This window comes from Sparus aurata, chromosome 20 (assembly GCF_900880675.1).
Source record: "Sparus aurata chromosome 20, fSpaAur1.1, whole genome shotgun sequence".
Lineage (NCBI taxonomy): Eukaryota > Metazoa > Chordata > Actinopteri > Spariformes > Sparidae > Sparus > Sparus aurata.
In genome coordinates this window covers 8,789,087-8,815,859 of record NC_044206.1, presented here as the reverse complement: position 1 = coordinate 8,815,859, position 26,773 = coordinate 8,789,087, and the positions used below count along the sequence as shown (strand labels likewise).

Sequence of the window (26,773 nt, the reverse complement as noted above, 5' to 3'; positions counted from 1 at the left end):
AAAGGAAACAATTCTCGTACTTCACTGGTGTCTGATGTTTGCTCTGGTTTTGAGATGCGTGAATAGAAATTATTTCGTGAACTGTACATTATCTAGGCACATAAAATGTGTCTGCAGAACTAATGTAGATACAGCTTGAGATTAATGAGACGTTTTTTTGTCACTTGGAGAATAAATCCTTAAAGACAGAGAGTGGAGATAATTCAGTTGACCTGTTTCCCCAAAATAAACTGTGCTGTTAGATATCCTCAGCATTCAGGAAATAAATCGAAGCTCTCCTTCCTGGTGTTTCCAAGTGGTTTTATTATTATTGGCTCAGCTTTTGCAGAGACAACTAGATTGCTTTCCGTTTTCCGCAGACTCGCTTCCACTGACAACACAGGACAGAATGTGAGTTTATTTATTCATTTAGTCAATAATGGCTGTGAAAGCAAATTGACAGAAATGGTGCCAGGCTGCCAGCCCGACTGGATCTCCTGACAGCCTTCATCTTCCAACAGAATTCATGGCAGCAGCAGACAAAACTGCATAATGAAAGTGAGGTTTCTAAGGAACCAGTGTGAACACCGATGGTGTCATTATTCTATATTCATTACATTGTGCAGTCAACATTCACTTCATAAGAAGACATTAAGGCAAAAAACGTGTCTACTGCCAGTTCGAAAGTGGAATGCAAAACTGGTATTCACTGGCAAGCATACAGGAAATACATGACTCAACAGGATGTGACTGAAACATCTGATACCATCATATCCACTGTCACACACCATATGATTTACTAAATATTTGTAAATTAAATAAATGATAAATTGTACATTGTAAATGATAATATAAATATATGCCATTATGTAACAATGGCACCAAGTTTTGTAGTTTTTTCAAATGTAAGTTTTTATCATTGAACCACACAGTGCAGCTTTTGCACACCTTAGGGTCGACAGGTGTGTAGGAGAAGACAAAATCACGAAAAAGAAAACCAATCCAGTGTGGCAGCATTTCACAGAGCACTGTTCTACCTCACCTGTTTTTAATATTTGTTAAATATTGTTTACTTGTTCTTGTTCTACCTCACCTTTTTTAATTTCAATAAATGTTCCTTTTTTTAAATTGAGACTCGTAACATTTGTTATCATCATTGTGTAATTCTTATGATGTAAATTGAGGGAGCAAAAGTAGTATCGGCTCCAAATATCGGCTCAAGAAAATCGGCAGTCCGTATCGGTCATCGGCTAAGGCTGATGAAAAAAGAATCGTTATTAGCATCCATATCGGTCGATCCCTAGTTAAAATCCTATTTTTTTTCATGACAAGCGTTAGGAATCAATGGACACAGACTTACTTTTGGATCCTGGCCTCATACGAAGTCTTCTGCTTCCTCAACTCGTTCTTCAGTCCTTCCACCAAACTGCTCAGTGTTAGATTTGTCCCGTCTCCGTCCTCGGACATGATAATGGACGGCACCCCTGCTGCCATGGCCATGTTTCCGTTCTCACTGCAGGCTGCGCTGCTACTGCACAGCTCCATGGCCTCGCAGCTGTCCTGCTCAGAGCTCGGGTCTGTCGTTGTCGTCCCTCCATCCCTTCCTCTGTCGGCCTCCCTCTGGCTCTCCATCCACTCCCCTTTGTCCGCACCTTCACCCCCTACTCCGCAGTTCTGGTTGGCTGAGGGCTCGCTTCCCGAGTCAGGGACGGAGATTTCGCAGGAGGACGTGGACCAAGGTGTGCTGGATACACTTGGGACGCTCCCCATGCTGGAGGAAGAGGTGACGTTGTCGTAGGTGGAGAGTCTCTGAGAGGAGCCAGTGGAGTCGCGATCCCGGGCAGACCGCTCGCCTGACGACGTGCGACGGTGTCCCCTCAAGGAGGACAAACCGTTCATGAGCCAGTTACCTCCACCGCCACCACCACCAGCTCCACCTCCACCCCCACCAGAAGATATACTAGTGTTATCAGCCACAGAGCTGCTGCTGCTACTTTGCTTGGCTTGTGTCTGTGATCGAGGGGCTGAAGAGCTTTTGAAGGAGTACTTCCAGGAAGGAGTGGTCTTGGCTTGTTTGCTCGGGCTGACCAGCGTCTCTCCTTTCCCTGATGAAGACCCCAGCTTTGGTCCTGGGTTCAGGTTTGGGGTCTGGGTTGGTGTGACAGCCGCACAAAGTTTGGCATCCAGGGATGAGGCGCTGCTGTGCAGCTCTTGGTCAGGGTTGGAGACCGGGCAGCTGGGGAGGTCCTCCTCTGAGATCCACGCTCCCAGGCTGCGATGTTGGAGCTGATGTCCCTGGAGAGGGAGCTCCGTCTGGGGTGCCATGGGTCCCTCCTGGTCCCTCCCTGAGTACAAACGGATGTGTTCCCTGATGAGGATTGTCATCAGGTGCTGGACCAGAGAGGTGCCTACAGAGCACAGACAGACAGGATATCATTAAGGGACTTGGATTATTTCAGTTTTTATCGTGCACATACAGAAAGTTTACTACAAGGTTCCATTTCACTTTAAAAGGTATACGGCAGGAATTCAGAGGAAGTTCCAAAGATGGGGCAGCATTTCACCAGAGTAACTGCTATCTTGTAGCTATCTATGGCTGTAGCTAGCTGCCATTTGTAGCTTATTTGATTGTTAGCCATTGAGCTATGTGGCCCGATAAGTAGGAAAATGTGTAAAAACACTTTTTTTTTTAACATTTTTGTCAGTTTATTTAATACAGTGAAAAAAGAGGGCTCATATATATAAATGTAGAGAACTCTGCACTCACACACGTCTCCCAGCTGAAAGTACAGTGGATTTTGGACTGTCAACACTTAAAGGTGCAATATGTAAGAATTGGTCACCTCTCAAATTCATACAAAAAAACAAAAACTGCTGCTAACCGTCGCTGCCGTTAGCTAGTTAGGTCGATTAGCTGTGTACCTAGTGGTCCAGGTTCAGGGTTAGCTGCACACGGTTGAGTATCGGTGTTTACACGACTAATACAGTTGTAACGGAAGAGGCTGTTGCTAGCTTGGTAGCATGCTAACTTTTGCAAAACAATAGATAACGTCAAAACTGTTGTTTCAATACATTCTTTTGATCATTTTAGCTAATTTTTTTCTAATTTTAAATGTTGTCTGCATCTTTAAAGTACGTACGGTGTTGCGTGACAGGAAGGACTTGTCATCTGCAACACAGTAAATATACATCTTTGACATAATGCCAATATGTGGCCATATCTTACAAATTGCACGTCGTCTTTACCTTCCATGATAGTTACTGGGTCCTCCATCTTGGGTCGAAGGATATTTGGTCCAAATACTGTGGCGAGGTTCTGGACACCCATCTTGTTCTCGTTACAGTGGGACTGGACCTCATCAAGGAACCTAAGGAGAGATAACAAAGTTAAAACCGAAGCAGAACCAGACATCATTCTTGAAAACTGAGGACAATGTGAAATAAAATATCCAGACGGAACACATGTTAGTGGACTTACTTGCATATGTACTTGAGGAGGTTGAAGTTAGGTAGAGGTAGAGTGCTAACCTGCCTGCCAAGCTCCTGGACCCCCTGATGAATGACAGATTGAAAGATTGTTAGATGTCCACACACACACACACACACACACACACACACACACAATTACATATGAACACACACAGGGTACACTGCACATACCTCCTCCTCATCTTTGGCCAAAAGCTGTGCACAGGTTAGAAAGTCTTCATATTTAGAGAAGGGAATGACTGGTTCAGGCAGCTCTCGCAGGTACAGCTTTAGCAAGGATGCCACCGTGTGGACGTCTGTGTTACTGCAAGAGAGCACAGAAAAAAGCTGTCAGTGGATGATCCATCACTGAAGGTGCACTACGTAGTTTAGGGGAAGACATTTAAATCAGAAGAGAAAGATCTTCACTGACTGATTTTTTTTTTTATGCCTAAACAAACTAAACATCAAACTCTTCATTTTTGTAACTGAGTAAACAAACTGACCTTAAAAGAAGACACAACATTTTATACTGTTTTACTTTGTTTATATGTGGCTGACCCTGCCACCTTTCTAGCTTCAAACTGTGTTCTGGGGACCTTATTTTCCCTTGAGAACAGCTTGCTAATTCGGTTATGCAAAGTTTGAATTTCTTCTCCAAAACTACACATTGCCCCTTTACATGCTCAAAATTCTGATGTACTTTTATGACTACCTGTCAAACAGAGGCTTGTCGCCGCAGTCGAAGGACTCCTGCAGCTCTTTGACCAGGTTGGCCTGTCCTGGCATCCGAAAGAGACCCTCCTCGTCCAAGCCCCTCTCCCTGATGAAGTCCACACACTGCTCCACCAGCAGGGGGGCCAGCCGGGGGCCAAACTTCTTCTCATACTGGACCGTGTCCTCTAAGCGCTGACCAAATATCCCTGGTGACAGATGGAGGAAACATATTCACTTTTTTGGACTGTAGGTCCAACAGATTGTTCACTCATGCATCCACTGAAGGCATTTGGAACAAATACAGGTATCACAATATTATATTTTAAACACTTCCTTATCTTTATAACATATCTATCTAAGGTACATTGCATCTGTGAGACACTTTGAATATTACAGACAGATAAATCCAGTTATGCAGACACAAAGAAAAGCAAAGAAAGAAATGGGCAGCTCTGTAAATAGTGTATAACAGACAGGCCTACATAAAAAAAATCTAAAATTACAAGTAGAAGAAAATGACTTCAGCAATGGTTTCACACGGTGAACTGGCCTGATTGTTACCTGCCGATTGGCTGCAGCAGTCGCAGCTGCCTGACAGCTCGCAGTAATGGTAGTAATTCACCGAACCGGAGCTGCAAAGCAGCAGAGAGTGTTTCTCATACACCCCGAACCCACATTTCATCAAGTTCATCCATTCCGGCTCAGGCATTTGAGTCCACTGGTAGATTAATCCTGCAGTCACAAACTTCTATGCAGCAGAAACGAGCTACGGTTGGAGGACCCGACCGAGGACTTCAGACAAATGACAGCTGACGGGGGTCAGTGTGCTGTGACCGCAGTGCTGCTGTTAACGACAGGTCTATAAGTTGGCGACAGATCTATTCTGGACTGAGAACTGAGAGACAGACACCCCTCACCCTGTGAATCTGAGAGGGAGGCTGGGCACATGACATGAGGTGGCCCAGCAGATAACACATTACATCCACCCAAATGTTGCTGATTTTGATTCTGCTCTTCTCTCTAAAAGAAAATGTATTACATCTGTGAACAGGGGTGTAGCTGGGATTTAGGGGGTCCCCACAGCTTGGTCCCCCACCCCCACCATATGAACAACAACTTGGCTAGAAATTATGAATTTGTTTGCATTTTAAAGATTTTAGGAAACCCCACAATAGTGTGAAATGCAACAAAAATATCTAAATAAACAAACTCTTTGTTTTCATGACTGAATAAACTGATTTAACAAACTGACCTCAAAGGACAACACAGTTTCATACTGTTTTACTTTGTGTATATTTGGCGACCCTGTAGCTTCAGTGTTCTGGGGACAGTGTTATTATCCTTTGGATCAGCTTCTTATTCAGTAATCTAATCATTAATATTGCACATTTTAAAATTCTGACTTTTAATGTCTTCTCCCAAAGCTACATTAACCTCATTTTGACCACCACTATTCAAGTCACATTGCAAGTAAGAGTGAAAATGGGATTTGTAAACACAAAAATAATTGTTAGGACATGAGTTGACTATGTTCTCAACTTGTAAATCTCTGAAACTATAGGCCAACAATAGTTACACTAATAGTAGTTATTTAAGTATAGCAAGTTGGCTTGCTGTACCATCCACTATTTGTGTTTTGTTTGTCTCAAAGAGTTTAGTCACCATGTTTTGATCATCTGACTTTGTCTTGGAGCTAAATTAAATCAAGTAAAATAGGAAGAAAACTCCATTTGTGATGAGAAACTCCTCGCTGGGCAGTAGCCAGTATACACTGTTCTTAAAAACAATCTCTGTAAAGACTAGAGAGTTGCTATTCTTTTGTATGAATACTTATCTGTGGGTATAAATAATGTGTTTTTGAAAATATTCGATAATGAAAATGACATGAATATAGAAATACAACTTTTGGTCTACATCATACAAACAACCAATGATGTGCCTCATTTCTGGCCACCATCTTTCTTTAGTACCAGCTTCACTTTATCAGAACATCTTTCATTTGAGAAAACAGTTGTATCCATATAGAGTTGGATGATGATTCTTGGATGATTTGCTGTGCAACCATAATTTTAATCAACATTGGAACAAAATATGAATAAGTACTAAACACGAGGACCCTTAAATCAAAAGTCCTCCCTGTCACTTCAGAGGTCGGCTCTCTCTTTGTTGTGTTTCTTCATCTATCAATAAGCTGACCAACAGAAAATCAGTTGATGGGCTGCTGATGTGAGAATTTACTGGCCGACACCAAATGAAGTTTAAAATGAGACCAGTGATGTCATGCACTACATCATCGGCATGTTATTCTACATGTATCCCCCTATTAATATAAGGCTCCTTTGTAACCCAACACCAGGCTGTTCAGCTGCTCTGTATGTCCCAGTTCACACCCAGACAGGCCTGCTTATATTTCTGGCCTCCTGTCAAGTACACTAGTTAGACGGGCAGACCAGAGCAGACAGGGTGAGAATTAACTACAGAGAGGAAAACAGACATTTTCAGAATTAAAGAAACTCGACTGGTTTAAAATTCACAAACTCAACTGTGTCCAACGTGCTCATAGTGTACGAGTCACCACAGCACAGAAAGACACCCAACCGAAGCATTTTATCCTCTATTTTTGAATTCAAAGCAACACTGATCTGGACTGACAGCAAACTGTGCTCACATATCCCCCGTCAGGTACAGTGGCTTGACAGCAGAAATAGACACATCAGGGTGAGAATTAACTGCGGGCGAGGGATGAGGCGCAGCAGGGGTAGGTGATACTTTTCATGACTCGGCTCAAGTTTTGTTACCCACACAGTACGACACTGACACACCGGAGAGGTGGTCTGTAAGCTTTTCCCCGTTTCAGCAGCAATATCTTGTTTCAAGAAGTGTTGTGGGATTTCTGGAGCCTATAGTGTGGAAAGGTGGTGAGGACTTCCTGGTTTAGGATAACGGAATGACGACAGTCCTTTCTATGAATATTAACATAGAAATCATAATAAAATATCAGGATTATGTTTGCTGTCCAACAACACCAAACACAATCCTAAGACTCTGTGACCAAGTGAAAGTCTGTCCTTTCTGTGGCTGCTTAACCTGTCTTGTATGTTTTGGTATATTTTCAAGTTAATTTGCAGAGATCTTAATTGCTGCCCGTTCCCCTCTGAGGCTTTTGAAGGATGAAAACTGTCTATATTTTTAAAAGAAACTGTGTTTCGGTTCCAAAGGCCCCGGCTTTACCTCCTCCAAACGGCGCCCAGATGACCCGCCGTATGGCCTTGACCCAGTCATCCATGTCCGTCTGGGAGTTCGCCATAAGCAGGAAGGATTCATGGCTGATCGGTGCACGGTCCTTATCCCCTGCTCCACCTGGAGGGAGAAATTAGGGGAGGAGGGAGAGAAAAAAGTGACAGTCCTTTCTGGTGAGTACAGCAGAGATATTTTTGCCTCAAGAACAACGGCATCAATTATTGGTTTGAGCCAGCACTCTCATATTAAATTGGTCTGTCCAGGCTGGTGCAGACAGACCTTGAGGCAGCAGGTATATTTCTCAGGAGACAGTAGAAAGGAAGTAGAGAACACAGTATATAAAAAGCAGTGCGGGTGGGCGGAGTGAATCCAGCCCCGTCAACAAAATAAAAGGTTAGCAGCTAACATTACTGCACGTGTCATATGTAGGTTACCATATTTACACTTCTACAACATGTGTGATATCACATTCACACTACATGTTTATGACCTGACTTCCATATCAGGAGCTGGAAGGGATGGTGGCTGAATTAAGTGAAAAGACTGTCAAGCCAGTGATGCCAGTTTGTGCCTGTGTTTCAACATTTGAACTCATTAGAGACCACTGGATATTTCTAAGGAGACCCAAAGACAAGTTACAACCTTGTTTGTGGCGACCAAAACAGATATTTTATGTTAAAACTAGGGCCGGGACTTTAACGCGTTAATTACGATTAATTAATTACACAAAAAATAACGCGTTAAAAAAATTAACGCATTTTAATCGCACTAATTTTTGCACCGCGGAACGTTTCTCACTGGATGAGTTTCAGGGGTACCGATTATACTGGAGCACCAACTAACGTTCATGCATAGCGTTCATGACTTCAGACAACAACAATGAACGAAGAAGCAGATGAGACCGCTCTGGTTGGCCCCGTGGGTGGGAAATTTTGTTTTAAAAAGCGGACGGGATGGCAGCGTAGACAAGAGCACGGTTGTGTGCAAATTATGCAAGAAGGAGTTTGCGTATCACCGCAGCATATCAAGCCTCAGATATCACCTAAATGCTAAGCAACTATTTATTATGTTGTTGTTGCAACTGGCACTTTATGTTGAACTTTTTATTGTTTTGGCCAAGGTTATTTACAGAGAGTTGGACTGAAATTGATTTGTTTAGATAAACTGTTGGTAAAGTCTGTTATGGCCTCTGAAGATAGATGTTTTCTAATAGTCAGGGTTTCCAATGTTCTGAATGTACTTGAAAGTATTGTGTTTTACTTAAAAAACAAAGTGTTATAGTTTACAGAAGGTCTACCTACCGATAGGCTACCTGAATCTCTGAAATGTATTCCTAAATAAGCTATTGCTACACTTTATGGCAAAAATTGCACTGGTCTGTTGGTCTTGAAAAAAAAAACCAAAACAATGTTTTGTTGCTTAAGCTTCTGTATTCAGTCATTATTCAGTGGTATACTAAAATCCATGTGAAAAAAATTGCTTCTCACTGTTCTCAGGTCAAATATTTATATGCGATTAAAATGCGATTAATTTCGATTAATTAATTACAAAGCCTCTGATTAATTCGATGCATTTTTTTAATCGAGTCCCGGCCCTAGTTAAAACATTTGATTTACCTATAACACTAATCAAGTGGTTTCGGTCCCTGAACCTAACCACACTGTAAGCATCATAAAAATGAAAAGTTAACCTATTTCAATCAGTTCACAAATTGATACTTTCATTTTCGTCCAACAGTGTTGTTGAGTCAGACAGAAAAAAAAAATGCTTTTAAGCAGAATAGAATGAAATAAAATAAAATGTCTGGGCGATATTTGTGTTTGGGGTTGATACTGGGTTAAAACCAATATGCTGTTAAGAAGTTTCACCACTAGATGGCACAGTTGTCATGTCATGCGTTCTCTACAGTTGTACTTTAACCCTCCTGTCCTGTAATAATGGCACCAGTTTATATTTCATTGAGGACAGCTAGCTGGCTGACACTGAGGTCCAGAGCAGCTTTCAGTAAGTGCTGAAGCAGATTCAGCCCCTTTTCTACTTTTTGTTTTAGACTTCATAAACATTAGTGATGTGTGCAGAGCTACCTGCCAATATACTGTTCAATATGTAGCTGTGACACTAGAATTAAATGCACATTGATCAGGCGGAGACAAGAATGCAACAGCAACATGGAGCAAAACATCAACCACTCTATTAAGAATGACATTTTGCAGCGAAATAATAAATAATCGAGAGAATATATCATCTGTCTCCCGTCTGTCTGAGCCGTTAGTGTTGGACGGTGTTGTTGCCACAGACACAGTTACTGTTGTCCCAGTCATTTAGCTGTGAGAAGGGAATCCAAATATAAACAGCAGTGCCATAAAACTAAGTGCCATTGTCGCCCAGCTCTGCAAACTCACACCGTCATGATGAACAACACACTGTGGTCGGGCCTCACATGTGCTCCGCTGCCTTGGAAATAAAGAACTGAGGATGCATTACTATTGCATATTTTGCCCTCATTAGTACAGCGTGTGTATGAATTATAATGAGTAATATAAAGATGATGGTAAATGAGTGTTTCAGTATGCCCTGAGGAAAGGAGACTAATTGAAAGTCTGATTGAAAATATAGAGAGGAGACACTCTACATCCAATACTTCCTCTTAAAATCAATCCCAACACAGTCGACAGACATCAGGACTATAGGAACATCCAAGCCTGGATAGATGAAGAGTACAAAGATCCCTACTGGAGCCAATCAAGATAACACTGACTGCAGGGTTTACGGAGACGTGCAACAAACTGAGTTTTCCTCTCAGAGTCTTTGATAAATTTGATTTCCACATCGCAATCGACAGACAGAGGTTTGACATTTGAGCCTGAGAGACAGTTGGATGTTTACAGCTTGTGTGCATCAGGCTTATGCCTTAAGAGTGTCTGACATTTAAAGAACTGAAGCTATGATAATGTTATTCAACGTTTCAAATTCAGTCCTTAAATGTCAGACTGCTCGCAGACACTGCTGAGTGGGAGATGGGAGACAGGAAAGAGAACAGGTACATCTTATAGCGGTGTAGTCCTTTCTGATGTCAAAGTATGAGCTTATTAAACTGTCAATATGTAGAGAGATACCTGGAAAACAACATAAGAGAGACGGGTGATGTAATGTACCATCAAACATGAATTTTTTGAGTCAAGTTATTCATATTGCATCAATTCACAACAAATGTTAGCAAAAACATTTGGAGACCCAACATGGCCCCTTGAGCAAACACTTGTGACAGTGGCAAGAAAAAACTGAAGCTAGCATTAGCATTCAACAGCCTTGAAGTTTTGATATCGTTTGTCAAGTTTCTTAAATAAATGTTATTAATTACTCTTACATGATACTTACTGAAAAGGTAATTTCATAACTAAGATTTATAAACTAAATTACATGTTACAGTACTTTCGTAAGCAGCCTACATATTGGAGGTGTTCCCTAACCATCAACAGCTAGCTTAACGTTAGCTTTACTCAGCTCTCCATTAGCCCTTACAAACCAAGGAGTTCACCCATCCTCGTACTCTAGGGAAAACCAGATGCATCCTGAATAAAGATGTACCAATGGCTAACATTAGCAAGCCAGCTTAAAGCACACAGACGCACAGAAAATTAGCAATAGCAAAGAGTATCCAGAAGGCTAGTTTCTATGCCAAGCTAACATGTCCCAGATCAGTCTGTCTAATCTTAGCTAACACACAGAGACAGAATTGATATCCTTAAAGTCTCTTGAAGAACCAAAAAATACCAAAGTATCGGATGTTACTGGAATAAACAACTCTAAACTCCTCTGTCACTAGCAGAGCCACTTGGCAGCCATTTTGTAGCTGAAAGAAAAATAGCCAACTATTGAAATACTGGACTAAATAAATCACAACTTGTACATATCTCTCTGTGAAACAACAACTTCTGGATTTTACACTTCATTTTTTAACATAATGCATCAATGTGACGACATGCAACTCTTGAGCAATATTTTTTGGCTGGTCACTGATTCAAATTAGGCGATGATAAAGTAATACAATCTTGCCGTGACTTGGCTGAGTGACATGACAGACTAAGCCTTAGTCCCAGACCAATCATAGCATTACATCTGTGTGATTTCATCAGAAAGGACGGACTGACTTCCTCAAACACAAATTAAAACAAACGCTAAAAAAAAGTAAAATAAAATTGGTCTTTTCTGTTTCACATTTCCACATCGCTGCATCAACATCTATCCTCTTCGTTTAGAGTTGTGCATACAAGGGTGCTATGCGCTCCATTTCTCATTATTGCTGAAAATGTTCTAGAATTTGTTATTAAAAAAATTCAAACATGCTAGTCTTTCCATCAGGATGCAAGGAGTCCAAGATGTTGCATCAGTTGTTGTCCACTATCATACACCACACGGGATAAACCAATTAATTGGCGTGCCCGACATTTTAGTTCTCATCACTGTACATCTGTCAGATCGGACTGTTAGCAGGCTGATATTATGTAGTCATGTCAGGCTAGCTGCTTCCCCCTGTTTCCAGTCCTTTACCTTGAGCTAATTTTGTCTCATGGCAGTAGTTTGCCATCCAGCGCAGAAACATAAGAGTGATATTGATCTTTTCTAACTCTCAACATGCTGAACATTTCATTTATGATTGATTAGAGAGTCTTCAAGCAGTTGTTGAAGCTCGTAGTTTAGCATTTGTCAGCTTTTTGAAAGCACACATATAAGTTTTCACGTTGGTGGAACAGGCACACAGAAAGCTGTGACCTCCCAGTAACTTAACTGTGTCTCTAACCACTGTTCTGGCCAAGAAAAGGTCATTGAGTTTATACAGTCTGGGGTGTGTTGTCCCTCAGGCAAAGTCCTCTATTAATAATGTGACTGATGATTGGGCGCTATGAATTGGTTGGGGATTAACTTTATGCAACCTTATTATAGGTATTATGTACGAGAGAGAGAGAGGGCAACATAATGAACGAAAGACTAGCAGAAAGTTCTGCACTTTTGACTTCTAATGATCGGTTTACAAGAATCATTGAAAATTACAATTACAAAATGTAATTATAGTGTTACGATAATGGAGTTAGTTTTTGCAGGATGGTGCTGGTAACGTGATTATAGTGGCAATAACAAACACTGGTCAGGATCTTCATGTATAACCTCAGAGTGAACACAGCACTGCCACAGTACTGCCTGACCTTAAAGCCACTCTTCAGACCTGACCTCATGGTCATCATCCAGCGTGCACTGTTGCGGACACAACAAGCTCCCACAGTACAGTGGACACTGAACCACCAGTCATACTGTGTCAGTGACTGTGTGCAGCTGCCAAGAAAAGTAGTTATAAGCATCTCTGAATGATTCTGTAAGTAGCCGGATGACATTAATTTGCATGTCAGAATACTTCCTGCCAAGGTCAAAGCAGGGGAAGGAAAGGGAGATGTTTCGAAGCTGTTGTGCTTTTTGTTATGTTGCTTTATGTTGGGTAACATTTCTACCACTCCTCTATATAAAGGGGCACCGTGCAGTTTTGAGAAAAGAAATTTGAACTCAGAAATATTTATTTTTACAACTGATTAAACGAGTTCTCGACAGTTCTCAGAGAATAACAAGGTCCTCAGAACACTGTTTTTGAGCTAGAAAGGTGGCAGGGTCCGCCAAATATAATGAAAGTAAAACAGTGTGAAATTGTGTTGTCCTCTAGGGTCAGTCTGTTTATTGAAGATTTTGTTGGTTTCTTTTTCTCTCTTGATTAAAATGTATTCTCCAAACTACATAGTGCACCTTTAAAACATTTTGCAGAAGTGGGTACTGGCAGAACCAATTTTGCAGCAAAACCAAAGCACACAAAGTCGCTCTTCTGTCTATACTTTGCTGATCCAGCGTTCCAAATTTATGATGTATCCTGCTTAAATAGAATAAGCTAATTGCAGAAACAGAAGTCAGTACCTTTAACACTATGCACAAAGCCATATTAAAAAGGTTGCTCTAAACATATATCTGAGCTTCCATCAGTCTCAAAGCTACTCAAGCGCTCAGCTACTCTAGTAAAAAAATCTCCAGCATCTGTTTCCCGTTACCTTGGAGATGTTGTTTCTTCAGCCTGTCCGGCTTGCAGCAGACCGGCCCCATGTCTGAGTGAGCGGCGCAGACTGGAGCTGGGACTTCCTCCGGCCTAAAGCTGCAGCATGAAGCGGCTTCTCCGTCACCACTAAGTCTGCTTGGAAGCAGATCAGTACGCAGGTAGCACCGACGGCCAGAACCTGCCAGTGAGGCATGCTCGATGCCAGCGGTAAAACAAAACCCGTCAAACGAGTCCCACTACTTGCCCTTCACTCGTTTATTCTGTCCATTCATTCCCTCTATTCTTCCCGTTCCTTTCATTCAGCAGCCGTGGGCAGCAGGTCCGTTCCCTCAGCACCCCTGGGGAGAGGCAAATCCCTGAGGAGGAGTGTAACAAGGCTCTCTCTCTCTCTCTCTCTCTCTCTCTCTGTGTCTGTCCTTCCCTCTCTCTTTCTGAGTGTGTGTGTGCTGTAGCAGGGAGATGGGCAGTCCTCCAATCTTTGCCAAACAAACTTGTATACACACAGAGTGAAAGCAGACAGTGCTAATCAATCTCTGGGAGATACAAGCTGTCCAGACTTTGGATTCTGGCAGACTGGTTCCAGGGTCATACTGGACTGCATGAATGCCATATTATGTACAGAATCTGACACTTTCTATCCCTCAAATGCAACCTGTGACCACTTCATGAAAACGTTTCCTTTTTTTCCAATTTGACAAGGTACAATCCAAGGAAGTGTGACAGTCGTTCTGTATATTTCTTGAAACTTCCACTTAGAAGACAATCATGTACGTATGTATGTAATTGATGCGTATTCAATAAAGCTCTTTAGTCCATATACTTTAATAATAAAGATGCAATATGTAAGCATTCAAGAATTAACTGAAATTATCAACAGGATGCGAAGTATCGATATATACTAAAGTTAGCATGCTAACCAGCTAGCCCTGGTCTGTCCAGGTGAACAGCTCACTGTCCGGACCACTCGCTCCATTGATACCTTAGCTAACTTTTAGAAGCAATAAGCGCTAACTTTGGTGAAATGCTTGACCCTATTTGTTCTAAATATGAAGGGAGCAAATTCTTACACACTGCAACTTTCACCATCTATTAATAATCTGCATTCTTACACATACTGTAAATGCTAAGATATTGTTGAAGTACATTGATCTCCATGTATGTGATTATTGGTTTGGTTAAACGTCTTCTCTATCCTCAGTGTATACATTATAAATTGTACATTACAATTCAAGGAATTTGTATTTACAGTAGGCCACTGTATGATTTTTATCTCAGTAACCCATATTAAGAGTGCAGGCTTGTTAACTATGGCTGGTTGTAGCATGACTATTAGTGTTTGTGTATACACTGCAGAAAAACCCCAAAAACAACCTTTAGTCTAATATCAGCTACCAGGAGACACCAGTTTCTCCAGTTTGCCTCATTAGCCAAACAGTAAGGCAGCCACAAGCTGATCACTTATAGATCATTAAACTCTACTTTCTACTACACTGTAACATCACTATCACCGCCAACAGACAATCCTACAATCCTCAGTTAAAAATTTAGCAAAGTAAGTAATGGCAGGCTGAGGGAAAATGGTGACATGAAGAAACTGTTAAAAAAAAAAAAAAGGCTTGTTGTAAAAATTTGCATCAATTTACATGTATTATTCTCTTTTTCAGTGGCCAGATGTGAACAGATTGTAACATGACGTGAAAATAAGACCTTCCCTGTCTCCCTCAGTTGCCTATACAAGCCTGGGGACAATTTGTATAAGTTGTTCAATGCAGCTGGTCTGTCGATTTCTATGCAAAGAATTTTGATTTTTTCATGTTAATCCAAATGATTTGACTTGATGTACATTTTTGAGTGCCTCGTCTCAGTGCATCTCTCCACTCTGCTAACAGGAGGAACAGTAGCCAACGTTAGGTCAGAAAAGGAGTCCGTTAACATAAACCAACCACCGGCCTCCAACACAACACAGAAGTTACACAGCCAAATCTTACTGTACATAATATACCTTTAATTACAAACCAAACAACAGATGCTGCCAGCTGTCGTCTGTGTACGTTCTTCATGCTAGGCTAAACTAATTGCCTGCTAAGCCTACTCCAGCTTCATATTCACCATGTAAACATGAGTGGTATCAATCTTCTCATCTAACTCTCAGCAAGAAAGCGTATGAGAGTATTTCTTCAAATGTCAAACCATCCTTTTAACAGAAGAACAAAAATAAAATCCCTCTCGCATTAGTTGCATCTGAAATTCATGATAACCTGGAAGAAGAATCTCAGTGTGACGGTTTCTGTTAAACCTCCTTATTTGTCCCTGCTCTCTGGTGCCTTTTAAAAGGCCATGCACTTTAAATCACACCCAATTAGGATTAACATATATTAACATACACAGTATAGTTGTGCTATTACAGAGGTCAAAGGGTAAAATAACTGTGTGGGCTCTGAACCCCTGTAAAATGGAAAAATTCTGAGTCTGTGTAAGTGTGTGTGTGTGTGCGTGTGCGTGCGTGTGTGAGTGAGAGTGTGTGTGTGTGAGCATGGGCGGCCTAAAAGTCCAGTCCACAATAATGAATTAGCAGAAGCTGTCACGTTTGCACAGGCAAGTGTGTTCGGTATGTGTGTGTGCTGTTTTCCAGATGGCTTAATTGCTTCACACCAGCACAACAGAAGGCTTATAGCCTTGAGTCAGCCGTTAAATAGAAAGATTATTTTTTTTAAATATCCTCTCATTTGGCCGTTTTCTTCATGCCCACAGGCTCAATTCAGACTTGGGCACATGACTGTGGAATCGGCTTTGTTTGGGTGCACTGCTTGCTCTGTCTGGAGTACATACAGATAAAAAAAAAGAAAAAAAAACATGGTGGGAGTCCAACTTTTAATTGCTTGCATGCTAGACTGCTGCTGTTATTCTACACATATGCCAAGGGGAAATTACAAGGAGTAGCAGGTTGAGATTTTTTTTTATTCTGCTTCCACTGAGCAACATTTAAGAACAAGTTGACTGCCAGGATTGTGTTGAATGTGTTTATGCAATATAAATGTTCAGATGGGGATTTTTATACTGGCTATGACCCTGAGATTGTGCGCCCATAACACATTCACATTGAATGATGATTTCACGCTTATCAACCCGTGAAAAGATTCAATTGCTGCTCATTTCCAAGCAGTTGGGATGCTTTTCTTTCCCATGATGTCATGAGTCAATTTATGAGAAAGTGTCCTCATTCTGCTTCTATAAACACTGACGAGGCCTGTATGCAAAGCCACGGATAAAGCACAGAACACATCTAACCCTCACAGCATTAAACTGTGTGTGTGTTCGGTGTGTGCCTCAGTGAGGGATTCTGCATCTTGCAGCTGTTATCTGTCTTGTATCTACCTTTTGCAACAGGTACTCAATATCTCCACAACAAACATAACCAATGGATTTACCCTGTGACTGGACACACACACACACACACACACACACACACACACACACATACACACACACTGTCTAACCCAAACAAAGTCCATCAGTCAGTGACATGACCCGGATGATCAGCCAAAGTCCCTGGGCTCCTTTGAAGGACAGGGCCACTATTAACAGTGGACAAAGGAGCGTTGAAAGTGAGAAACCCAGCGGCTTCATTTTTTTGGCTGGTCTGACCTCAGATTGAGGGTTTGTCAGTCCGCGGAGTCCTAATCTGTTATCGATCTTGGCTTCCAGATGTGTTTTTTTCTGCAAAGCGACTGCTTCTCATGATTCCCTGTCAGTTATAGAATGAGAATGAATAGAATGACTTAATGCTTCCACCAGAGGTTATGTGCCTTTTGTCTGCGTTTTGTTTTCCTATTGTTACTGTTTTTTTTTGTTGACAGAGAGGGTTGTAAAAATTCAGTTTTAATCTATCCTTACGTGTCATTTGAACTTTGAATGAGAATAAGATATAGATTACATCTGATACCATTTAATTCACAGAACGAAATTGATAAAAGAAGCACAAGAAAGTGTGAATGGTGACACCGACAGCGGTCAGTTTTCAAAAACACATGATGCAGGTGAATGATTTTCTTACCCTCCACAGTCAGAGTGCAGGCTATAATATGAACAATGCCATTTTACAATTACATGTAAAATATGAACAAACAAGAAATTAAATTGAACTTATTCGGCCTGCTGTGGCCTCACCTGAACTCAACCCTACCACCAGGTCGGTACTGTCTTTTAAAGGGAAGTTACCACAAATGTGATTGGGTTTTACACCTTTGTATCGGACAAAATAATTCTCATGTTGTTTTAGGGTGTTTTCACACTTGGGCCCTTTCATCCCTCCAATGGAACCCAGAGCAGTAAGTCAGGTTTTTGTGCCTGTATTTGAAAACTCCAAAAGAACTGCTCTGAGACTCTGAGTTTTTGGCAGGTGGTCTGACAGCGGTTCACTTCAAGTCAGCACTGCCGTTAACTTAACCTTTCCACTGAGAAGACAAATTACCTCAGTTTTCCTTCACCCTTTGCCATTGTATTTTACCCTCCAGGCTTGCTGCAGACAACACTGGGACACTCAGAAACACAAACTAGGAAACCATGGTTGCTAACGCTAGCGAGGCTTGTGGACGAGGAGTAGTTTGGTCTGAAGAACAAACTAGTGCACTTCTCTAGCCATAGAACAGCAATCACATTAAACAGCAACCTTCCCAAACAGTCCAGTTTACCTCTAATTCTCAGTTCAAGCGCCTCTTCATTCACACTTTTAAGGTCAGGGAAGTGATAGAAGATTATATGCAACTGAGATCAAAGAAAAGACAATTTTTCGGTCACTGTGATGAAAAATATGCAGTTAACGAGGCCCTGGCTTACAACAGTCATGCAACAACTTGTTCAACCTAATATGATGGCCAAAGTAGCAGAATCTTACCAAAATAGAAAGAGTCTTACCCAAGGACATGTGGTTAGGTGGACCCTGGGATTAAACTGCAAACCCTACGAGAAGCATGAAGAGTCAAGGACTCTTGTAGATGGACTAATTAAAGAACTCTTCAGAGCCCTTCTCCTCAATCACTTATCAGTGCTGGCTGAGATGTCCTCGGTGGCAATTCATTCATCGGCCAACAGTAAACACTCACTACAGTCTTTGCTTTCCTAGAAGCGTAAAAGATTGTGTAAAAGAGCATCGGTGCTTATTGAGATCACTGCTGATTACTGTTTTGCCAGGCTGGTGATCTTCTATCGCTGTCTGTCTCTGTGTATTGTTCAGTAAAAACTGGCTCCCGTTGCGAGGAAAAAGCTGCAGACATGACTGGACACCATAATGACTGTTTTAAAGATGAGAGGAAGCACTGTCCTCCTTGAAGCATTACTTTTAACTCAACGTGAAGTCTGAGATCCATTCATCAGCCTATTCATTTCATACAACAGGAGTGGATAAAGCCTTCGTCACTCTAAGCCGATTACAGAGTGAAGAAAGAGCAGAGTAACTCATGTGTTTCTCCCCACGGAGCCGACAGATCTAATACACAGAAGATGTAGTCAGCGCTGTGGGTGGAGAAGAGGAAGAATGTAACTCATACTGATTCATTTGGAACACTGTGAAATACAATCAGACTCCTCATGATGATCCCGACAACATCCCCAAGATGCAATATGTCAGAACTGGCCACCTGTCGAATTCATACTCAAAACAAACAAGGCTCAGCATATCATCAGAGTAACCGCTATCTGCTGCTAGCCATTCATCTAGCGGTCTGAACTGTGAGATCAAAGCACAATGGGAGTGTTGATGTTTATGCTGCTTGCACCAAAGTTTTGCTTTGCTGACTGATTAGCACGCCAACTTCATTAGATATTCCTGCAACACAACACATAGACATCAATCTTTCAAAACTGTCATATAGTTGCACTTTTAATTGCTAGCTATTGTGGTAATCAAATAATCAATTTGAGCAGTTCTTTAACAAAACATTTCTCTGATTGCAGCTTCTTATATATACATATTTTCTGGTTTCTTTATCCCTAAATGACTGAATAAACTGAATATCTTTAGGTCATGGACCAAAATAAGACATCTTGTTGACAATTTTCACCATTTCCTGATATTTTATAGACCAAACAACTAAGAAATTAGTCAACAATGTAGATATTGACAAATTAATCATTAAAATGATGCTAAATTGCAGCACTAGTGTGCATGTACTCATGGAGGAGAGGGTCTTGCTCACGACAGAACAGGATGTAAACATTTTTAAGCCAATCATCTTCCAACTACTACATTGACATTAAGTTAATGCCATTTCCCTTTATGTTTTGATGAATGCTGCTTGGCTGAAGCGTTAGAATGTTAGCTGACATGGCCAGAATAAATTGGTGAACCGAGCTTTGTCTACTCTGTCCTGAAGATTTGTGTGTGTGTTACTTTTATACATTTGGGTATTCAGCAGTTGGAACACAGTCACTTGGTTTAGTATAAAGAACACTGGGAAGGCGCATCCTTAACTAAGCTGATGTCTTGTCCATGAGTAGGTGCACGCTTCCTTCTGCGCGGTAATACAGGTGGCTGGTGTAGGTTGGTAGAAAGAAAATAGCTCCTTCACAATTATCTTGAGTAACAGAGTCACGATTACTGAAAGGCGACATTGCTGTGTTTGTTTGGTGCTCTGAGCACCACTATTTGAGTGCCATCTAGTTCCATTATATTTAGTTGAGGGCACCTCTGTGCCCTGTAACTCCAAATCTTGGCAACTCACAGCAAAATAATCTAGACAGATTGATAACACTTCAGGTAAAAGTATAAAATATGTACGTTCCCTTTAAACCTTTATCAGGATCCAAATTGAATTGAATTGAAGTCTTTTGTATGATGTTTTTTCAAACTTGAAGTATTTCTGCTGTCCTTCCTGTCTCCTTGCTTCATCCACCTGTCTACTTTCCTCTTCAGCTGTCTATCTGCCCGTCTCTCCCTCTAGTCTGGTTCCTTGGGTTGCCGGCCGTAGAAACTCACGGGGTTTCTCACCCCTCTGCTATGTTGACTGGCCATAAACAAAACACACAGAGACTCACAAGCCTGTCAGCCATTCTAAACACAAGGAGGGACCTCCGAGCAAACACTCCCACAGTGACAGGGTGATATATGGAGCCACAGGGATGGACTGTACCACCCCTGAGCTCAGCGGCTGTGTTGCAGCTTCCATTGTACAACTTGATTTTGAGGTTGTGGGGTGGTTATCGTGGTAAAAGCTTCAACACACATACTGACACACACTGCCAGGTAAAAGTAGGTGTTGTATTGACTGGGTGAAAGACTCTGTGAGGCTAATCTAAGCAGACTGTTCTCCCCTCTTTGCAGGTGCTAACATGTGAAGCATGACAGCTCTCTCACAGACCTGAGACCTGCAGGCATGGAGCAGCTTCAGATGATGGAGAGGCCAATTTCTTTTCTATTTATTTCAGGGCACTTCTGGAGTTAGAGATGTAATGCTGGTACGTGACATGTCTGAAGCTCTGAGGTCATGCGAGTGCGACAGACCACTACAGAAAATAATTCTTGACTAATAGTGCTCTCTACTGTCTGGACACTGAATAGCAGCCAGAGAATGAAGGTAATTAATCTGCAGTTTATACTGTCTGCTGTACAGGTTTTAAAGTAGTGCAGATAGAAAACAACTGTTTAATTCACATAACACAGGATACATAACTCATGTTTCATGTACTTTCTCAGTGCTGCTTCCATTTTAATATTTTAATGCTTCCATTTTAATATTTTAATGAGTAAATATTGCACAAGACAAGCCCTATGGGAATACAAGCTGAAAAGATGAAACAGGAACAGCAGGGAAAATGTAGTGCATGCTATAGCAACTAAAGGAGCATAAACATCATATTTATGTGGATGGACGGCCAACACCCAAAACCGAAAGTGCCCCACTAAAAATAAGATAAATACAATTATTCGAATGTACACTCTGCGAAGTGGCAGGGTGGTTTCTGGAGATATGTGAGGTGGTGGAAGAGGAGGCAATGAGGACGCTAGCAGGGAACTCACCTGGTACAATCTCAAAAAGGTGTCTTCCTGGTTCGTCTGGATTCGCTGTGAGCTCGTTGACCTGGCATCCCTGCAGAGGTATACAGCCCTGAAACACAAAGAGAGACGCATTCAAATATTAGACTGAAACAAATGCAATGTCCTTGTTTCTTTCCTCTCCTTTCTTCTTCTTCTTCTCTTATGTCCTTGTATCATCTTTTCTTTCCATTCTTTTTACCGTTCTTTTTCTTCTTCCATATCCTTTCATATTGAAATGGAAATTTTGAAGTGCGCCATGTTTGATTTCACCTGGTTTGTACTGACTTTAAGGGAAGGAGCCATTTTCTGTTGAAATATTTCCATTCATCTTTTATCTCTAGCCAATTGATGTTTTTCTTATACATCACCATGACCATCACTTTCCATTCGGCATGTTCAACATTTAATGAGTTTTATCAGCGGATCTGTGAATGAATGTAGTATACAGTCCTGATTCAGATAGATGTGTTAGTCATAATCTTGTTTTAATACCATGTAGACCACACATGCATATTTGAAATTTAAATCCTAACTGCAATATTGTTTATAAAGGTTCTCAGTCATCCAGGTCATATTAAATCAAAGTGCTGTATTGTAGGCAACTGGGCATCTAAGTGTTAGAACTGAGGAAGCCTCTTGGATGAGAGGTGAAACGTCTTCCAGAAACTGAAACAAGTCCAGTTGCCTTTAACTGCAATACTGTACAGAAAAAACACAATTACATATTTCCCTCACATTCAGCCCTGAAATCATCTGCCCTCCCTCCTCCTTCTGGCTCAGTGTCCTTCTACATGCCCTTTGGCCTTTCTTCTTCCTCTCCTCCATCCAGTCCTCCTCTTGTCCTTGTTCCCTCACACCCACTTCCTTCCCTCCCTCCTTCCTTCCTTCCTTCCTTCCTTCCTATCCCTCCACTCTTGACCCCTCTTAAATCTTAAGCAGCTACTCCTGTGATTGAACAGGGACCCACACAGATTATCAGAATACATTATCCAAATCAATACCCATTTAGCCTCGAGAGCCGAGGGCCAAGTGAGCTGTGAAGGGATGCCAGCGTCTGTGGGTCGGCCCACGTTAATCTGCGTGCTGGCATCCTCCATCAAATTGGGAGGGGAGTCTGCCAAAGAGCTTCAGACCAGAGGGCCGGGCGGGCTGTCGCCAACATTAGTCGCCATGGCAACAAATGGAAGGGGTGGGAGCTGCGGATGGATGGAGCACGGGGGCAGGGCAGGAACCGCGGGGGGAAGAGCTCCCAGGGGTGCTATGTGCTCGGAATAACACGAGTAGCTGGCCGGGGATAAATGAATAAGAAAAAGGCAACACGTCACCCGAGAACACAAATCAAAAAAAACAAGCAGTGGAAGATAAAACTGTAGGATAATTCGCACAGTTTGTCCTTTTCAATGACTTTGAAAAGAGCTCCCGTCAGTATTAAACCGGGCTCTCATCCACGAGCCTTTGAACAGATGTGGACACGCCCAGTTTAACCTGGTTTGCACATAAATGCCAATCATCATCCCGGCCCGGGCCCCTGATGACTCCCTCTAACTTTCGTCTCACTTTGGACAACCTACTCCGGTGCTGCCACAAATATCACACTCTGTGAACGATCGGTACCATGTGCGTGGCTCTTAAATTGAGGCACATAAACACCTCAGACTCCTCGTTTAACACATGCCGTGAGGCTCTGACCAATTTCACCAGCTGTCTCCTTGCGTATAAACCCGAGCTGATACTGGATCCCAGTCAAAGCAGCAGCAGTAAAGCTGCTATCACTGTGACCACATCGGACTCAACACTCATAAGCACCTTCCTATGAGAAAGCTTACTGCGGCCCTAATACTTTTTAATGAAGCCCTCGAAGCTGTCACCGGCTGTTCAACCCTGCTGCACGTCATAGTTTCCCAAAAATACATATTGTCACACATCGACACTGAATGCTGTTGGAATGTGTCTGAAGTCTAAAGTCATTCAAGTCATAAATAAGTCTGCGACTGAGTTTGAAGTGTTATCACTTTGTTTCAATTTGCGTTTTAGAGCCATTAAAGGAGCAGTTCATCCAAATATGAAAATTCAGTCATCATCTGCTCACCTCACTCTCTGAACGCTCTGAGTGTTCAAGCTTATGCACCCTTTCAGACAGGGTGTGCGCTGACACTTCAAATTCTGGTCCTAAGGCGCACAGGAAGTGATGTTTAATATGTTTCTAGCTTATTTTGTATTCACAGAAAATGAAATAAGAAGTTAACAAGAACGGCATCATCAACCAGCGCTGTACAAGAGCAGTGTGTCACCAAACTAAAGCTCCATCAACAGACAATTGAAGGCATAATTGACAAGACATGACAGATGAGTTCATACCATTTGATTGGCAGGCGGTCTCAACAGCTAAACATCACATTAATAGCCATTATGTAATAAGATGGAGGCGCAGCAAGCTTCTCACATCTCACCACTTGAAATATTACATGGTAACTTGGTTCCTGTGTGATGAATTGCAGCTGAAGACTCATTTCGTATTCTGTGCACTAATTCTCCCCTCCTCCACCACCACCAACACCACCCATGTCTTTGTCTTTTATCAACATATATCTATTGTCCGATAACTGAAGTCTATTTGTTCTGAAGTGGATTTATCCCCACATGATGAAAGGGAAAATCAAACCTGTATAGGGCATGCTTCAGTATTGCCTTCCAGTCAACCAATTATCACATCTTTTCATCTTGGCCGGGTGGGTGGGGGTCTTGTTCTGTACCACCTCCCTCCCCCCCTTAAAACCCCCACCACTCCCATCCTCGTATTTTCTATCGATTAGAAGATGAGAGGGGAAAAAAAAAGGCTAGAGTGACACTTTCTCACAAAGCCTGCTCTCTGAGCGGGAGGATGCGTGTGTGCGCATAAATGTGTGTGTGTGTGTGTGTGTGTGTGTGTGTGTGTGTGTGTTCATCCGTGTGTGTGAACTGAATCCAGTGGGAGTTGCAAATCAATACAAGCTGGATGGGTATTGGCAAGCTCTGATTAAAGACAGTCTGTCAAAGCCTTCAGTCAGTTGTTCCCTGCAGAGTGGAGACTGCGCTGAGGAGATACGTCATTCTGTGTGTGTGTGTGTGTGTATAGCGTGTGTGAATGAATGTGTGTGTGCGCGCTGACCCACTGAAAGACAGTAATGGCAGACGGCTGTTGCCTGCATTAAATGAATGGCAGTCACGCAGAGTGAAGAAGGAGGAAATCAATAAAAGTGTCGAGATTTCAGCCAGGAATGTAAAGAGATGATTATTATGCTCGAAAGGCCATGTTGGTGTGTGTGTGTGTGTGTCTGTCTGTGTGTTGGTGTGTATGTGCCACAGACCTGCCCCCGCTGTCTTTTGTTGTTGGATTACATCATCGCCTCATGTTACGGTTTTGTAAGCCTGTCAGCTGTTGGCCGTCCATCCCAGCATTGTTTATATGACTGTGTGCGTGTGTGTGGGTGTGTGTGTGCGTGTGTATATGAGGTCAGTCCAGGCCAGCTACCGTACTGCTTCTGAACTCATAAATAGGAACCATAATAGGAAAATGTGAGTCAGCACCTGGCCACTAAAGATGTTTCTCATCACAGAAACAATGGGATCGATTATGGGTTTACTCTAAATATTTTTATAATGGAGCACTAATGGAGGAGGAAACCAGGCGTCACACACGCTGCTGTGCTACTAATGCACTTAAACTGTACCGTGAGCGCGGTGACTCACCACTACCAATGTGCATTTCCATCTGCCGGCACAAATAAAGCACATATAGTAGTAATGTTGGAAGAGTTTACTTAAACAGTAACAGTGTTATTTGTAGTTAGTCTAGTTTACCTCAGCCTATTTTCATCACAAATTATTTTGCAGTGCATGACGTGGCTATTTCAGATTTCTGGCATAGACCATTTTCTCTGATGTCACACTCGGGGTGGGAAACTAATTGGTGGCTGTTCATGTTTTCTGAAACTGAAAAGATAATGGATAGTGAGAACGTGGAAGGAAACAGGCCACATTTTAAGGCACATTTTTGAGAACCTGTTAACAATTGTTAGCAGACAACCACTTCCTGGCCAATTTTATCCTTTGATGACATCCAGTGCGTTTCACTTCCACGTTTAGGTAAATATGTCTAAAATATGTTTAATATCTTAAAATAAATGTACATCTGTCCTATCGTACTTTGTTACGCTATAAGCAGTAAAGTTAGCTAGGAAGTGGCTGAATGCTAAGGTTAGCTGTTTTCTAATGGAAGCAAAGGGATTATCAAACATGACAGTTGTACCTTGATATAAAGCTTGACGCCCCTCCAGATTTTCAATGTCCATAATTTTTTCAGCTGCTGATCAATCAAGCAGTGAAATGATAACAATTTGTCAGATTTGCCAATGTTTATTGGACTTGCAACCATAATGGATAAGAATAAATGGAACTTTTCTAAACTCCACAATACGAATGTGTTCATTCTGATTTGTACGATGCCTGTCACTTTGCCCGGCTTCATGGTTTTTGTCCCATTGTGCTACTCTGGCAACTAGCTAGTTAGCTGTTCAGCTTTTTTAGCTCCTTTAACAGGCTGTTTTTGAATTGACCTTGAAGTGTTAAGGGAGCTGTCACTGTAGGAAAGTCACAGGTGTAAATACTAAAGTCAATGATGTAGCTGCTTTAGTGTCGGGGTCCTGGTATTTTGCATATAAGCTTTTGTGGAAATCTGGTCCGTATTTTTTGTAATCCTGCTGACAAACCAACCAAACAACCAACACGGGTAAAAATACAACCTTCTTGGCGAAGGTAATAGTGCAACTCAACTGCTGGCAGTTGATTCTGGTGTGTTATGATACATGTAGCAGCAGATAATGTAGCCTCAAAAGCCTCAAGTAGAGATGAGGAGGGGGCTGCAGAGCTGTAGTAAAACGCCCTTATTTCTTAGTCTACAGCCCCAGTTTTTTTTTATTGGAGTCTTCATCCCCAACCAACGGCGACTCAAGTGACATCACATGAGGAGCCACAAAACATTTTCCAACACCTGTATACAGACTTGTAAAATGTGCTTTTAACTGTAATCATGGTCTCCTTTTCCCACAAGACAGAAAAATGGGAGATCATTAATTCATGACTTTTCTGTCATTATCAGATAAAATCATTTATTTGCGTTATTGCCGTTATTGCACTATCTGGCTTGTTAGCCTGTAAAAGTCCATCAGTGCTCCAGAGAGTGGGGAGCTGCACCACTGGGACCAAGA

The 26,773-nt window shown here is 41.9% G+C and overlaps 1 protein-coding gene across 4 annotated transcripts in view; it reads right to left on the bottom strand.

Moving 5' to 3' along the window:
* The window catches only part of arhgap22b (Rho GTPase activating protein 22b), a 42,666-nt gene that overhangs the window by 3,440 nt on the left and 12,453 nt on the right, over window positions 1–26,773 (bottom strand). For 2 of the 4 annotated variants that reach the window (XM_030399275.1, XM_030399274.1), the window contains 7 exons: window positions 21,510–21,597; window positions 7,396–7,524; window positions 4,163–4,370; window positions 3,640–3,772; window positions 3,458–3,531; window positions 3,226–3,347; window positions 1,340–2,387 (listed from right to left, as the gene is read on the bottom strand). In XM_030399275.1, the coding sequence (XP_030255135.1) occupies window positions 1,340–2,387; window positions 3,226–3,347; window positions 3,458–3,531; window positions 3,640–3,772; window positions 4,163–4,370; window positions 7,396–7,524; window positions 21,510–21,597 (1,802 nt within the window). Of the gene's footprint in view, window positions 1–1,339; window positions 2,388–3,225; window positions 3,348–3,457; window positions 3,532–3,639; window positions 3,773–4,162; window positions 4,371–4,725; window positions 5,428–7,395; window positions 7,525–13,490; window positions 13,897–21,509; window positions 21,598–26,773 lie in introns of those variants that run through there. The other 2 variants (XM_030399276.1, XM_030399277.1) reach the window with 2 other exon arrangements.